Consider the following 14,702-nt stretch of genomic DNA (forward strand, 5'->3'; position numbering starts at 1 on the left):
AATGAGCTGCACTTTTCTGTAAAGTCATTTCCCGTAATTTTAAAATGCCACAAGGAACTACAAAAATACAATATTTTACTTTTGAAGCAGCTGCCAGGAAAATATTGCAAATGTACAGGTATAAGGAGTATTACTCAGAAAAGGTCAACGAAATGTTATAATTTTAAGATCAGACATTGTGTAAAACGTTATATTAAATATCCAACAGAAAAATGCATGTCAATTGATGTTATTGTAATAGTTTTAGGTTTACAACGGTGAAATATAATAATCACGCTTCAGACCAAATGCAGAACTCTCGTAGCACTGAGGCGCTAAGACTAAACATTGAAAGCGATTAGTGATATACAGTATTACAAAAAGTAAAAAAGAGACCTCTTTTCCCTGATACTTTACTTCACTGACAAAACAGTCAAAGAAAACGAAACGTATTCTGCACCAACGTGATTCAGTGGGAACAGATATTATTGTGGGACCGGACAAGTATGAAAGGTTCCTACCTGTACAGGCGTCTGTAAATCTTCAAAAGGATCAACGAAGTCTGTTGGGCTTTTCCTCAGAGTCTGGTCAGCAGGCAGTGTGTTGTCATTGTATGACGTCACAAACTTGAAGTCACTTGTTCTCGATCCTGTTGTCAGGTATGCGTCATAATTGTAAGCGCTGCGTAAAGTTCCTGTGCCGTCAACGTCTGCGTAATTAGGAGGCAGATACGCGCCGGGGATGGCGACTGCTCCATCAAACAACAGTCTGGGCTTTCTCCTGCGACAGAACCTCACACCCAGGATGATGATGATGAAGGTCAGAAAGAAGGTGGACACACACACCAGAGCGATGATCAGATAAGACGTCAGTTTGGAATCCTTCTCGTCATAAGAAATGTCCTTCAGTTCTGGCACCTCAGCCAAGTTATCAGAAATCAGTAAATACATGGAGCAGGTGGCGGAGAGAGAGGGCTGTCCGTTATCTTTCACTGACACGATAAGGTTCTGTTTCATGCTGTCAGATTCTGAAATGTCCCGCTGGGTCCTGATCTCTCCGTTGTGGAGGCCAATAGTGAAAAGTCCCGGATCCGTGGATTTGACTATATGATAGGACAGCCAGGCGTTCTGTCCGGAGTCCGCGTCCACCGCTATCACTTTGGACACCACAGAGCCTCCGCTTGCAGCTTTGGGGACCAGCTCGGTCATGAACGAGCTGCCCTCCGGGGCGGGGTACAGGATCTGAGGACAGTTGTCATTCACATCCGATATGAACACACTGACGGTCACGTTGCTGCTGAGCGGAGGAGAACCGTTGTCTCTGGCCGTCACGTGGACTTTAAAACTCCTCAGCTGTTCATGATCAAACGACCTCACAGCGTGGATCACCCCCGTGTCTCCGTTAACGGATACGTAGGAGGACACCGGGGCACCGTTCACCTCACCGGCTAGCACAGAATAAATGACGGTACCGTTCTGTCTCCAGTCGGGGTCTCGAGCAGTAACGGAACATAAAGTGGAGCCAGGTTTGTTATTTTCACTCACATATGCGCTGTAGGACTGTTCCTCAAACACAGGTGGGTTGTCGTTGATGTCTGCTACAGATAACTGGACACTTTTAGAGGAGGACAGAGGTGGAGAGCCCTCGTCAGTGGCAGTGATTGTAATGTTGTAATCAGACACTACTTCACGGTCCAGTTGTCCTGTGGTCACCAGAGAATAATAGTTTTTAATGGACGGAACCAACTTGAAAGGGACGTTCTGCTGAATAGAACAGCGGACCTGTCGGTTATTCTCAGAGTCTCTGTCCTGCACGTTAACGACGCCCACCTCTGTACCAGGTGACATGTTCTCAGGTACAGGGTTTGACAGTGATTTCATATATATAACTGGAACGTTGTCATTCACATCAGTGATGTCAATCATTACTTTGGAATCAGATGAAAGTCCATAACCATCTTTTGCATTGACTCGCAATTCAAATTTGGAATTACTCTCAAAGTCAAGAGCCCCGATGACTTTTATTTCTCCTGATTTACTGTCGAGAGAGAAAACCTTTTTCGCCTTGTCCGAAATTCGACTAAAATCATACGTCACCTCCCCATTGACTCCGTTGTCTGCATCAGTAGCACTTACTGTAACGACTACAGTATCAATGGCAGAATCTTCAGGTATAACGGCTTTGTAAAGGGTTTGGTCAAATACAGGGGCGTTGTCATTAGCATCCAAGACAGTCACAATTATATTTACGCTCCCTGATCTTTGTGGATTACCTCCATCAACAGCAGTCAGCACGAAATTAATATCGTGCTCTTTTTCACGGTCAAGCTCTTTGTCTAACACTAACTCGACATGCTTTGATCCATCAGAGTCTTCTCGGACAGATAAAACAAAATGTCCATTCTTCTCTAACGCATATTGTCTTACTGAGTATTGTCCGATGTCGTCGTCATGCGCTTCGTCAACACGATATCGAGCTCCCTTGCCGGCTGATTCGCGAATTTCCAATTTAACTGCATGCTTTGGAAAACTGGGCGAATTATCGTTTACATCCTGGACGTGCAGTAAAATGCGATGCAGCTCCAAAGGACTCTCCAGGACTAATTCAAACCGAAGTAAACAGGACATTTTCTCCCCGCACAGCTCCTCTCTGTCAATTCTTTGACTGATGACAAAATTTCCCGTTTTGAGATCGATGTCACAATAGCGTTGATTGTTTTCCTCAGTATCGATTCGGGCTTTGCGAGTGGACAATTTCGTTACCTCCAAACCGAGGTCCTTGGCAATATTTCCAACAATAGATCCGGGTCTCGTCTCCTCCAGAACAGAGTAGCTGAGGTCTGCATTTGTAATGTGGACAATGAAAGCAAAGCCACATATTAAAATCCAAATTAATGTCCCGTTGTCGTCCATTGTTTGCTCCGAAAGAAACGATTGATTAGAGGCTGATAAAAGGAAAACCTTGTCATAGAATTATGATTCGCCGTTGCTGCAACAATGGCTGCTCTGGGTGTAACGCTCTATGTCTCTTTTGCAGTCGGTGAAGAACAAACCGGCTCACGTCTGCAAGCGAGCAGCGACGCCACGAGTTAAATTGTAATATTACAAATCAAAAACTGAAAGCATTTAAAAACATTCAAGGGTGTGAACACTTCAATGCCACACATGTTCGGACACGAAGTTCAAAGATGTCACGATAATATTATGGGTTCATTTGACGGTAGTATAATATTGAAGCACCAGGGACATCGACTGAATGGCGAGACGCAAATCTGAGAGGGATCTTGTTTGTAATTATCATTCGGATTTAATAAGACTTACTCAATATAGACAATACATATCTTTAAAATTAAGGGTTGATTACATAATTGATTAAATTAAGATATATCGTTCAATAAATATATTTCAGGAACTTCAGTGAACGTTTGGATTTTATTCTTACAGTAAATTAATATCTAAAATCCGGTTGTTTAATTTATTCATTCGTAATTCGTTAGTTAACAGTTTGCTGAAACGAAATGCTGCAAGAAAGCAAATATATGTAGGTCGCATCAACACGTTCAGAATTCAGCGAATTCATTCACAGCATGAAAATTGTATCCATTTATCATCAGGAAATGGGCGAAACAGATCAAGCACCCATTTAGAACATTTATAAATAATCCAGACGGAGTAAAACTTTCTTGTTTCCACCGCCAATTCCAAAAACAATTTGTAGCTCCCGGGTCAAGAAAATGGCTCGTTTACGTCGATATTTTACCAATAACCCCTTGAATTATTAGAGAGCTAAAAAAAATGACAGGGAAAGATATGAACAATTAAGATTAACGTATTAACGAATTAATTATGACATGTTTGTATGCAAAGATACTTCGTGCATGGCCATACGCTTCAAAATAAAGTAACGATCAAATGTTAGATATGTCCTACCTCTGGAGAGACATCTGGTTGACCAAACATATCATCAAAGTCTGTTGGGCTTTTCCTCAGAGTCTGGTCAGCAGGCAGTGTGTTGTCAGTGTATGACGTCACAAACTTGAAGTCACTGGTTCTCGATCCTGTTGTCAGGTATGCGTCATAATTGTAAGCGCTGCGTAAAGTTCCTGTGCCGTCAACGTCTGCGTAATTAGGAGGGAGATAGGCGCCGGGGATGGCGACTGCTCCATCAAACAACAGTCTGGGCTTTCTCCTGCGACAGAACCTCACACCCAGGATGATGATGATGAAGGTCAGAAAGAAGGTGGACACACACACCAGAGCGATGATCAGATAAGACGTCAGTTTGGAATCCTTCTCCTCATAAGAAATGTCCTTCAGTTCTGGCACCTCAGCCAAGTTATCAGAAATCAGTAAATACATGGAGCAGGTGGCGGAGAGAGAGGGCTGTCCGTTATCTTTCACTGACACGATAAGGTTCTGTTTCATGCTGTCAGATTCTGAAATGTCCCGCTGGGTCCTGATCTCTCCGTTGTGGAGGCCAATAGTGAAAAGTCCCGGATCCGTGGATTTGACTATATGATAGGACAGCCAGGCATTCTGTCCGGAGTCCGCGTCCACCGCTATCACTTTGGACACCACAGAGCCTCCGTTTGCAGCTTTGGGGACCAGCTCGGTCATGAACGAGCTGCCCTCCGGGGCGGGGTACAGGATCTGAGGACAGTTGTCATTCACATCCGATATGAACACACTGACGGTCACGTTGCTGCTGAGCGGAGGAGAACCGTTGTCTCTGGCCGTCACGTGGACTTTAAAACTCCTCAGCTGTTCATGATCAAACGACCTCACAGCGTGGATCACCCCCGTGTCTCCGTTAACGGATACGTAGGAGGACACCGGGGCACCGTTCACCTCACCGGCTAACACAGAATAAATGACGGTACCGTTCTGTCTCCAGTCGGGGTCTCGAGCAGTAACGGAACATAAAGTGGAGCCAGGTTTGTTATTTTCACTCACATATGTGCTGTAGGACTGTTCCTCAAACACAGGTGGGTTGTCGTTGATGTCTGCTACAGATAACTGGACACTTTTAGAGGAGGACAGAGGTGGAGAGCCCTCGTCAGTGGCAGTGATTGTAATGTTGTAATCAGACACTACTTCACGGTCCAGTTGTCCTGTGGTCACCAGAGAATAATAGTTTTTAATGGACGGAACCAACTTGAAAGGAACGTTCTGCTGAATAGAACAGCGGACCTGTCGGTTATCCTCAGAGTCTCTATCCTGAACGTTAACCACGCCCACCTCTGTACCAGGTGACACATTCTCAGGTACGGGATTGATCAGTGACTTCAGGAATATGACTGGTGCGTTATCATTCATGTCGGTAACGTCTATAACAAGTTTTGCGTAAGAAGTGAGTCCCAAACCATCTTTAGCTTGAATTCTCATTTCAAACGATCTGCTTTCCTCAAAGTCAATTTCACCAGTTACTCTGATCAGTCCCGTTTTAGGATCAATTGAGAAAACGTGTCCGTCTTCATCAGACACGTGACCGAAATGATACGTCACATCTCCATTCACTCCTTCATCTGCGTCTGTCGCACTAACACGAACCACTACAGTATCTAAAGGAGAGTTTTCAGGCAGACTGGCTTTATAGACGGCCTGGCTGAACACCGGGGCGTTATCATTAGCATCCAGCACGGTGACGTGTATGACTACAGTACCTGATCTCTGAGGAGAGCCGCCATCCAGAGCTGTGAGGAGCAAATTAATCTCTCTTTGTTTCTCCCGATCTAGTTTATTCTCCAGCACTAACTCAACCTTGTTGTTGTCAACAGCGAGAATAAAGTTATCATTCTTTTGAAGGTTGTATCTTTGGACAGCATTTTGACCTACATCTGCGTCATGGGCTTCCTCCATAGAGAAGCGGTTCCCTTTTTCTGCCGACTCGCTTATTTCCATTTCAATTAAATTGTCTCTGAATTTTGGAGAGTTGTCGTTTACATCCTGAATGAGAAGACTGATTCGATGAAGCTCTAGAGGATTTTCTAACACCAGATCCACGTTCACGACACACGATGGTTTCTTTCCACAAAGGCTTTCTCTGTCAATTCTCTCCGATGTGATCAAATCTCCAGAACTCAGATTGATTTCGCAGTAGTGTTTCCGAGATTCCTCAAAATCAGTCCGCGGTTTTCTTAAAGATAATGTCCTCAGATCAAGACCAAGGTCTTTGGCTGTATTCCCAATGATAGAATCTCGTTTCAGCTCTTCTGGGATCGAATAGCGCAGGTCTCCATTGACGAGGTACAGCGATACAATAGAGGCGAGGCTGATGATCAAAAGAATCGTTGATAATCCTTTGTCTTCCATTCCGACTCAAAAGGCATCCGCAGCTTCAACAACGTGTGTAATGCGAAAACGATTTTGTATAACTTTAATCCAATAATTCATACAAAAGAAAAACGGCACCGCCTCGTCGGAAAATATCTGCAGCATATGTCTATGTCGTGGTCGTGGGTGGAGTGGTGAGAATCTATTTTCCGTCGGACAACAGCGACATCGTGAGTAATTGCATGTATATTTTTTCAAGCCGCACAGTTAAATATAATAAATTATGTTTCACGTTGTCTAAACTCGCAGCCCTGTGATATTCACCACCGTTAAAATCTATTTTATATGTATGGGGAATATTCCATCCTTAAAAACACACTTAAAATAATTTAAAAAACAAAATGGACCAATCTTGTGAACGCAGCGTTTTTATTTTATTTTAGTTTACATAAGAAAGAAGTATAAAGCCGATAAACTATCAACTGTTCGGGATCAATACAAGTGGGGATAGTATATAAACGCAATACTGAATCATTCACTGACACAGTTTAATGGATATATATTGTATGAACATCAGGGAATAATTTCCCGAAAAAAAATTAAACACCAAACTGATGAGACGCAAACTGCTGCAGTGAATTGTTCGGCCAGAGCATGCGTGGACCGATTCAGCACCATGGACAGAGACGTCTTAACACGAGTGAGCACTAATAACAAAAAGGTTAAAACGTTGTGTTTTCAATTGCCATGTATTTTTTCGAATGGGTTAATAACATTCAGCAATATGAACGAAAGACCAATGATACATATATGTATAATGGTGGTGGGATATACCGTATTCCAATATGATTACGATGTCGATGATCAATATAAAATAAAAAATAAAATTAAGAACAACACAAACAAAAAACTTCACGTAAATTTAATTAAATGCGTGATTTCCAACTATGCGTCATGTGTCGCTCGTATCACACAGTCCAAGTAAGGAAATTTCACAATAGGGCGAACCAAGAAGAAGTGCAATAAATTATGCTTAAGTGGTGACATGTCTATTTAAAAATATATTGTGTATATAAAAATCAACTGCAAAATAATGGAATCCCTTGTCTTTACTTCATTGTTAGATATAACTAATGGTATCATAAACAGTCAGGGCCTTCTACATGATTCGCTTACAGATGTAACTATATAGAAATGTACTCAAAAACTGAACATCACTCTCCTGTAAATTTACAAGACTACAAAAATGAGCTGCACTTTTCTTTAGAGTCATTTCCCGTAATTTTAAAATGCCACAAGGAACTACAAAAATACAATATTTTACTTTTGAAGCAGCTGCCAGGAAAATATTGCAAATGTACAGGTATAAGGAGTATTACTCAGAAAAGGTCAACGAAATGTTATAATTTTAAGATCAGACATTGTGTAAAACGTTATATTAAATATCCAACAGAAAAATACATGTCAATTGATGTTATTGTAATAGTTTTAGGTTTACAACGGTGAAAAATAATAATCACGCTTTAGACCAAATGCAGAACTCTCGTAGCACTGAGGCGCTAAGACTAAACATTGAAAGCGATTAGTGATATACAGTATTACAAAAAATAAAAAAGAGACCTGTTCTTTCCCTGATACTTTGATTCACTGACAAAACAGTCAAAGAAAACGAAACATATTCTGCACCAACGTGATTCAGTGGGAACAGATATTAGTGTGGGACCGGACAAGTATGAAAGGTTCCTACCTGTACAGGCGTCTGTAAATCTTCAAAAGGATCAACGAAGTCTGTTGGGCTTTTCCTCAGAGTCTGGTCAGCAGGCAGTGTGTTGTCATTGTATGACGTCACAAACTTAAAGTCACTGGTTCGAGATCCTGTTGTCAGGTATGCGTCGTAATTGTAAGCGCTGCGTAAAGTTCCTGTGCCGTCAACGTCTGCGTAATTAGGAGGCAGATACGCGCCGGGGATGGCGACTGCTCCATCAAACAACAGTCTGGGCTTTCTCCTGCGACAGAACCTCACACCGAGGATGATGATGATGAAGGTGAGAAAGAAGGTGGACACACACACCAGAGCGATGATCAGATAAGACGTCAGTTTGGAATCCTTCTCGTCATAAGAAATGTCCTTCAGTTCTGGCACCTCAGCCAAGTTATCAGAAATCAGTAAATACATGGAGCAGGTGGCGGAGAGAGAGGGCTGTCCGTTATCTTTCACTGACACGATAAGGTTCTGTTTCATGCTGTCAGATTCTGAAATGTCCCGCTGGGTCCTGATCTCTCCGTTGTGGAGGCCAATAGTGAAAAGTCCCGGATCCGTGGATTTGACTATATGATAGGACAGCCAGGCGTTCTGTCCGGAGTCCGCGTCCACCGCTATCACTTTGGACACCACAGAGCCTCCGTTTGCAGCTTTGGGGACCAGCTCGGTCATGAACGAGCTGCCCTCCGGGGCGGGGTACAGGATCTGAGGACAGTTGTCATTCACATCCGATATGAACACACTGACGGTCACGTTGCTGCTGAGCGGAGGAGAACCGTTGTCTCTGGCCGTCACGTGGACTTTAAAACTCCTCAGCTGTTCATAATCAAACGACCTCACAGCGTGGATCACCCCCGTGTCTCCGTTAACGGAAACGTAGGAGGACACCGGGGCACCGTTCACCTCACCCGCTAACACAGAATAAATGACGGTACCGTTCTGTCTCCAGTCGGGGTCTCGAGCAGTAACGGAACATAAAGTGGAGCCAGGTTTGTTATTTTCACTCACATATGTGCTGTAGGACTGTTCCTCAAACACAGGTGGGTTGTCGTTGATGTCTGCTACAGATAACTGGACACTTTTAGAGGAGGACAGAGGTGGAGAGCCCTCGTCAGTGGCAGTGATTGTAATGTTGTAATCAGACACTACTTCACGGTCCAGTTGTCCTGTGGTCACCAGAGAATAATAGTTTTTAATGGACGGAACCAACTTGAAAGGGACGTTCTGCTGAATAGAACAGCGGACCTGTCGGTTATTCTCAGAGTCTCTGTCCTGCACGTTAACCACGCCCACCTCTGTACCAGGTGACACGTTCTCAGGAATTTGATTGGTCAGTGAATTTATATATATAATTGGAGAATTATCATTCATGTCGGTAACGTCTATAACAACTTTTGCATAAGAAGTGAGTCCCAAACCATCTTTAGCTTGAATTCTCATTTCAAACGATCTGCTTTCCTCAAAGTCAATTTCACCAGTTACTCTGATCAGACCCGTTTTAGGATCAATTGATAAAACATTTACGTCTTCATCAGACACGTGACCAAACTCGTACGTCACATCTCCATTCACTCCTTCATCTGCGTCTGTCGCACTAACACGAACCACTACAGTATCTAAAGGAGAGTTCTCAGGCAGACTGGCTTTATAGACGGCCTGGCTGAACACCGGGGCGTTATCATTAGCATCCAGCACGGTGACGTGTATGACTACAGTACCTGATCTCTGAGGAGAGCCGCCATCCACAGCTGTGAGGAGCAAATTAATCTCCCTTTGTTTCTCCCGATCTAGTTTATTATCCAGCACTAACTCAACCTTGTTGTTGTCAACAGCGAGAATAAAGTTGTCGTTCTTTTGAAGGTTGTATCTTTGAACAGCATTTTGACCTACATCTGCGTCATGGGCTTCCTCCATAGAGAAGCGGTTTCCTTTTTCTGCCGACTCGCTTATTTCCATTTCAATCAAATGTTTCTTGAATTTTGGAGAGTTGTCGTTTACATCCTGAACACGGAGACTGATTCGATGAAGCTCGAGAGGATTCTCTAAAACCAGATCCACGTTCACGACACACGATGGTTTCTTTCCACAAAGGCTTTCTCTGTCAATTCTCTCCGATGTGATCAAATCCCCAGAACTCAGATTAATGTCGCAGTAACGCTTTCGGGTTCCCTCAAAATTGATACGGGCCTTTCTTGAAGATAATGTCCTCAAATCAAGACCGAGGTCTTTCGCAATATTTCCAACGACAGAGTCCCGTTTCATTTCTTCTTGGACAGAATAGCTCAGCTCCCCATTAACGAGGTGCAGCGTTGACATAAAGGAGGCGACGCAGAGGATCAGAGGAAGAGCTAAGGCTCCTTTGTCTCCCATTCTTAGAAAAAAGACTCGAAAATAAAAACAATTAAAAGTCCTCAAGATATATTCCAAAATTGAATGCAATCGTTCAACGTTTCCGACAGTGAACAAAAGGAAAATAGCCGTGGACTGACGGTAGTCTCCTCCACCAATGCGTAAATAGAGGGTGGATATGTCTGTGTTGCCTTTGTGCTGGCCTACAGCGGCACCATGAGTCCCATTTTGCGTTTATTTATTTATTTATTTGAATTTGAAATTGGCGTCCATGCAGGCTGCGACCTTTTTACTCTCTTCCCCACTTAATGCGCCAAACCTATCCGACCGATGGATAATGGGGTGGTGGTGGTGCTGCTGAAGGTCTGGCAGCGTCGCACCTTTTCAAACTTTAAACGTGACAGACGCTTCCATGTGTTACAAGACATATTTGTTGCCGCGCGTTGATTCCGAAGGTGATGACGTCATTAATACTCGAGTATGACGTTCATTGCTGCATGAGCCTTCATTTCATCTTAAACAAAAAATAATAATAAGCACAATAATACTAAAAATACTTGACGGGACAAGTTGTAGTTAGTACACAACAATTTATTGGAGCAGGAGTGGGAGAGTTATAACATTATACACATTTCACAATTCAGGGCAAAGAAAAGATTATAAAGTCACAATTTACTTCCTGCCGGACACCACATTATGTTTTTGCTACAGCAGATGCATGCAAGTTTAGAGTAAACAAAACTTACATTTCTACTTTTAAATAACTGTCCCTGTATAATTAGATTTAATTACATCATCTATGTTAATTCAAACATGGAACAATTTAATTTTACTGAGCTAAACAATGGCTGTCAGGTTGGGGTGGGTTGTCACAAATCATTGAAGATGTTTTAACAATCCCTGCAGGAACCTGGTAAATATGCATATTCATTGGGTGCGCACAGTATCAGGCGATTGACGAGTGTGTGTTGTTGCCGTGTGCGTGTGTCTCACGAGGCGCGGTGCACGTCCTATCCGGTGCATATATGGACGAGGATGTGTCGTGAGCTCGGTGGTAGTCATGCATATTTTCTGTTGATCGTGGGTCGTGTAATTGGGATAGGATTCTGTTTCAATTCGCTGTCGCTGTATTCGTTACATTATAATTGGTGTATTATCGCTTCTGACACAGAAGTGCTGGTTTTTTGACATTGAACCCCGAATTTAGCCCACATCGGCCCTACATTTAGTCCCCTCCGTGAACCGCAACAATTCCCTGACATGCAACTTAGACCAACTCAATGTTATTATGATTTCTTTTTTACAGAATATCTGTGCAGTGTACAGCATAGACGAGATATATGTGCCTGCCATACTTTAATAAATAAAATGAAAATGTTTAATTTACCACATTCCAATTCTTAAAATAACATATATCCCTGTATTGTAAGTTCAGAATATATCAATGTAAAGTTTTTTCGCAAAAATATTAAATAATGACTGCTCATTTGAGCTGGATTTTAAGACATCTAAAAGGTTCTGAAGATGGACTGCATTTATTTTTACTTATCTATATACCATTAACACTGTTGATTATTATATCACAATTAATTTTGGAACAAGCCAACATCCTACATTTGATGTCCATACTATTCATTATATTTATCGACTGAGTAAAACATCAAAGCTATGAATATATTACATTGCATTTTAATAAATATACAATTTTTCTTTTACTGTTAAATTGTAGTATATGTGCTGTGATACACAAACCAGGAGATGGCGCCTTTGGTCTAGCACTCGAACGGAAAGAACAAGCGCCAGGTGAGAGTTAAATGTTCTTTTCCGTTTTAGAAGGGGGTTGTAATGATCCCATTTTTGCTGCAGGTTCTCCAAATTGTGTTGTGGCGCGGGAGGATTGCTGATGGTGGATGGAGGGGATGGTGAAGAATCCATTGGGTTCACTGGCAGACAAACGGGCTGCTCGCATGCGGTATTTTATTTTCAGTCCTGGAAAAGTCGAGAATTGAAAACGCACCACCGCTACTAAAATTAGTGCGTAAACACATGCATACATCGAGCCAGGTTATTAGAATGGAGGACATATTGTTGTGGCATCTCGTTGTGCTTTCATGTGCAGACTGTCGCCACATAAATTGCAGCGTGCGTTTACAGCCCGCATTAGAATCCATGCATTATTTTGTACTCTGCAGTTCATTTCAAACTTGGCTTTTCAGTGGTAAATACTCGTGATTGTTTTAATATTATAATGTTACATTTCAATAGTATTGCTCTAATTGTTGAAATGTTATTGCTCAGGGCCACATATTCTCATCATCATTACTGTTTCCATTCCACAACATGGATGATGTTTTCAGAGTCACCGGGGCTGGTGAAAAAAAAAAAAAAAAATCAGCCTTGCAACACCCGCAGAGACAAACACATGCACATTCAGTTCTCGTGTTTCCTGTTTATCCTAATATACCTAATCATATCGCATGCATTAAAATTGGCTTCTGCAATTCACAACATAGTGTATGTTCAGAACATATTTAATTGTGTCTTAAAAACGCTGTGACCCTTATATGACCCTGCCCTACCATGCAGTATCCACAGAGATTCACTGTTCTGCAGACCTGCTGGCAGCTCTTCTGATCTGAATTGGTTTGCTTGTTTGTTTACTTGCTTGTATAATTCAAACGAACCAAAATTCACCAGGACATAGAGAACGTTTAAATAATTATCATGGGAATATTGCTGGAGGCATTATCTCTATGTGTTAATGTTTTTTGTTAAATTGTTCTCACACAGATTTACAGTTAAATCAGTGAGGGTTCAGATATAATGTGTGCTATTGCAGTGTTAAATCGGCAACATAGACAATTGTATAAAATATTACATTTTATATAGGTCAGCGTGATGATGTATCTCGATTATGACTTTTTTTATTTTTTACAAACTCACCCACAGGGATACGATAAATCTACTTAGCTACTCTATTAAATTAGATATAGGAAGCTTCCATTCACAAGGGACTGCATGTCTGGACCATCTGCAACCAAAGCTTTCAACAAGGACAAATAGGACATCAGTGCTGGATGGGTCATTCTCATTTGCATTATTGATGAGTTTAAAAGGACCTGCAAAATACAAACATTATGCTAAAACAAAATTTTAATTTGCTTCATAATATACACTATTTTACATTTCTATATTTGTTACAGAATTTAGAAAAGAACGCACTCAAAGATATAATCGCAACAGAAATCTGGATTTTACTCATCTCAATCTGTAAACCTGTTAACAATCCATCAGATAATTTAATAATGCATTTATTGAATGAGAGGAAATGAGCTCCATTACACAACAGTTAAATCAAGACATTCAATTCACATGTTTTATGAAAGAAAACTTTATTGGTGATTTATAAAGAAAACACATTACAACTGTTTCCGTTTACTTAAAATAAAAACAAAGTCAGAAAATAAATGAAATTCACTACTTCACTGTTACAGCTGATGAGCGAGCATACTAAAAAAGGATTTACAACATATCTGGGCCAGTCCGTTTAGGACAGCACATCGCCACCATTGTTCACCACCATACACTGGGAAAGAATGACATTATGAATGCTCACTAAACACAAGTATACACTACATATAGGATGTTTTATACACTGGATTTTTTTTTCAGTTATTTTGTCATTTTTAGAGTGAAAAGGAAGTGATATCTCACCATAGGATCATACATATTTCAGTTACAATATTACAGTGTTAGTTAGATCAACATGTTAAAGCTGGACACAGATATTTGTTATTTTTTGTCTGCTTTTTTTCAATGCAAAAAATCATACCCGTTAAAAGGAAAATAGTAAAACCTGCATTGAAAGGTATCACACTATATAGCATTTACAAATATCTTAACTGGTTTAGTGGATGCCATACAATGTGAAGTGTGAAGATTGAAGTACATAGATGTTTGGCAGACAGAATTACAGAGAAATATCTCCTGTGTAAGTAATGAAGAAAAATGATAATAGAAAATAATAAAATCATAGCCATCTATCTATTTATATATATAATTCTCTATATAGTATGAGTTTCCTTAGAGCAGTACATGCAGCAGCCACTTACTGGACTGACATCATACTGAGTTGCAAACCTTTGGGGACGTGGCAACAAGATACAGGCAAGGGAGGGAAAACAACAAAAGCAGGTATTGAGGGATGTTTGCACCCTGTTTTAAGAACATTTTAAGAGAGGACTGGTGGGATGCAGCTGCAAGTTGGGGATCTAAAGATGACCATATTTTTTTTTTTAACAACTTCAATTAATAGCATAGACATAATATGATGAAGTGCA

At 41.3% G+C, this 14,702-nt stretch overlaps 3 protein-coding genes across 3 annotated transcripts; all 3 read right to left on the reverse strand.

Moving 5' to 3' along the window:
* Positions 1 to 314: 314 nt before the first annotated feature.
* Positions 315 to 2,891, reverse strand: LOC137914223 (protocadherin beta-15-like). The gene is made up of 2 exons (XM_068757827.1): positions 501 to 2,891; positions 315 to 320 (listed from the first exon to the last, which is right to left on the reverse strand). The coding sequence occupies exons 1-2, from the start codon at positions 2,889 to 2,891 to the stop codon at positions 315 to 317; spliced, it is 2,397 nt and encodes a 798-aa protein (XP_068613928.1).
* A 1,002-nt stretch (positions 2,892 to 3,893) lies between these two features.
* LOC137914224 (protocadherin gamma-A12-like) lies at positions 3,894 to 6,290 on the reverse strand. The gene has a single exon (XM_068757828.1). The coding sequence runs from the start codon at positions 6,288 to 6,290 to the stop codon at positions 3,894 to 3,896; it is 2,397 nt and encodes a 798-aa protein (XP_068613929.1).
* Positions 6,291 to 7,962: 1,672 nt separating this feature from the next.
* Positions 7,963 to 10,329, reverse strand: LOC137914225 (protocadherin gamma-A12-like). Its single transcript, XM_068757829.1, has one exon. It carries the CDS (start codon positions 10,327 to 10,329, stop codon positions 7,963 to 7,965), a length of 2,367 nt encoding a protein of 788 aa, XP_068613930.1.
* Positions 10,330 to 14,702: the final 4,373 nt, after the last annotated feature.

Source organism: Brachionichthys hirsutus, unplaced genomic scaffold (assembly GCF_040956055.1).
Source record: "Brachionichthys hirsutus isolate HB-005 unplaced genomic scaffold, CSIRO-AGI_Bhir_v1 contig_1476, whole genome shotgun sequence".
Classification (NCBI taxonomy): domain Eukaryota; kingdom Metazoa; phylum Chordata; class Actinopteri; order Lophiiformes; family Brachionichthyidae; genus Brachionichthys; species Brachionichthys hirsutus.

Bases quoted from the DNA above. Each gene is read 5' to 3' on its own strand.
- LOC137914223 (XM_068757827.1), bottom strand. From the start codon at position 2,891: ATGGACGACAACGGGACATTAATTTGGATTTTAATATGTGGCTTTGCT.
- LOC137914224 (XM_068757828.1), bottom strand. From the start codon at position 6,290: ATGGAAGACAAAGGATTATCAACGATTCTTTTGATCATCAGCCTCGCC.
- LOC137914225 (XM_068757829.1), bottom strand. From the start codon at position 10,329: ATGTCAACGCTGCACCTCGTTAATGGGGAGCTGAGCTATTCTGTCCAA.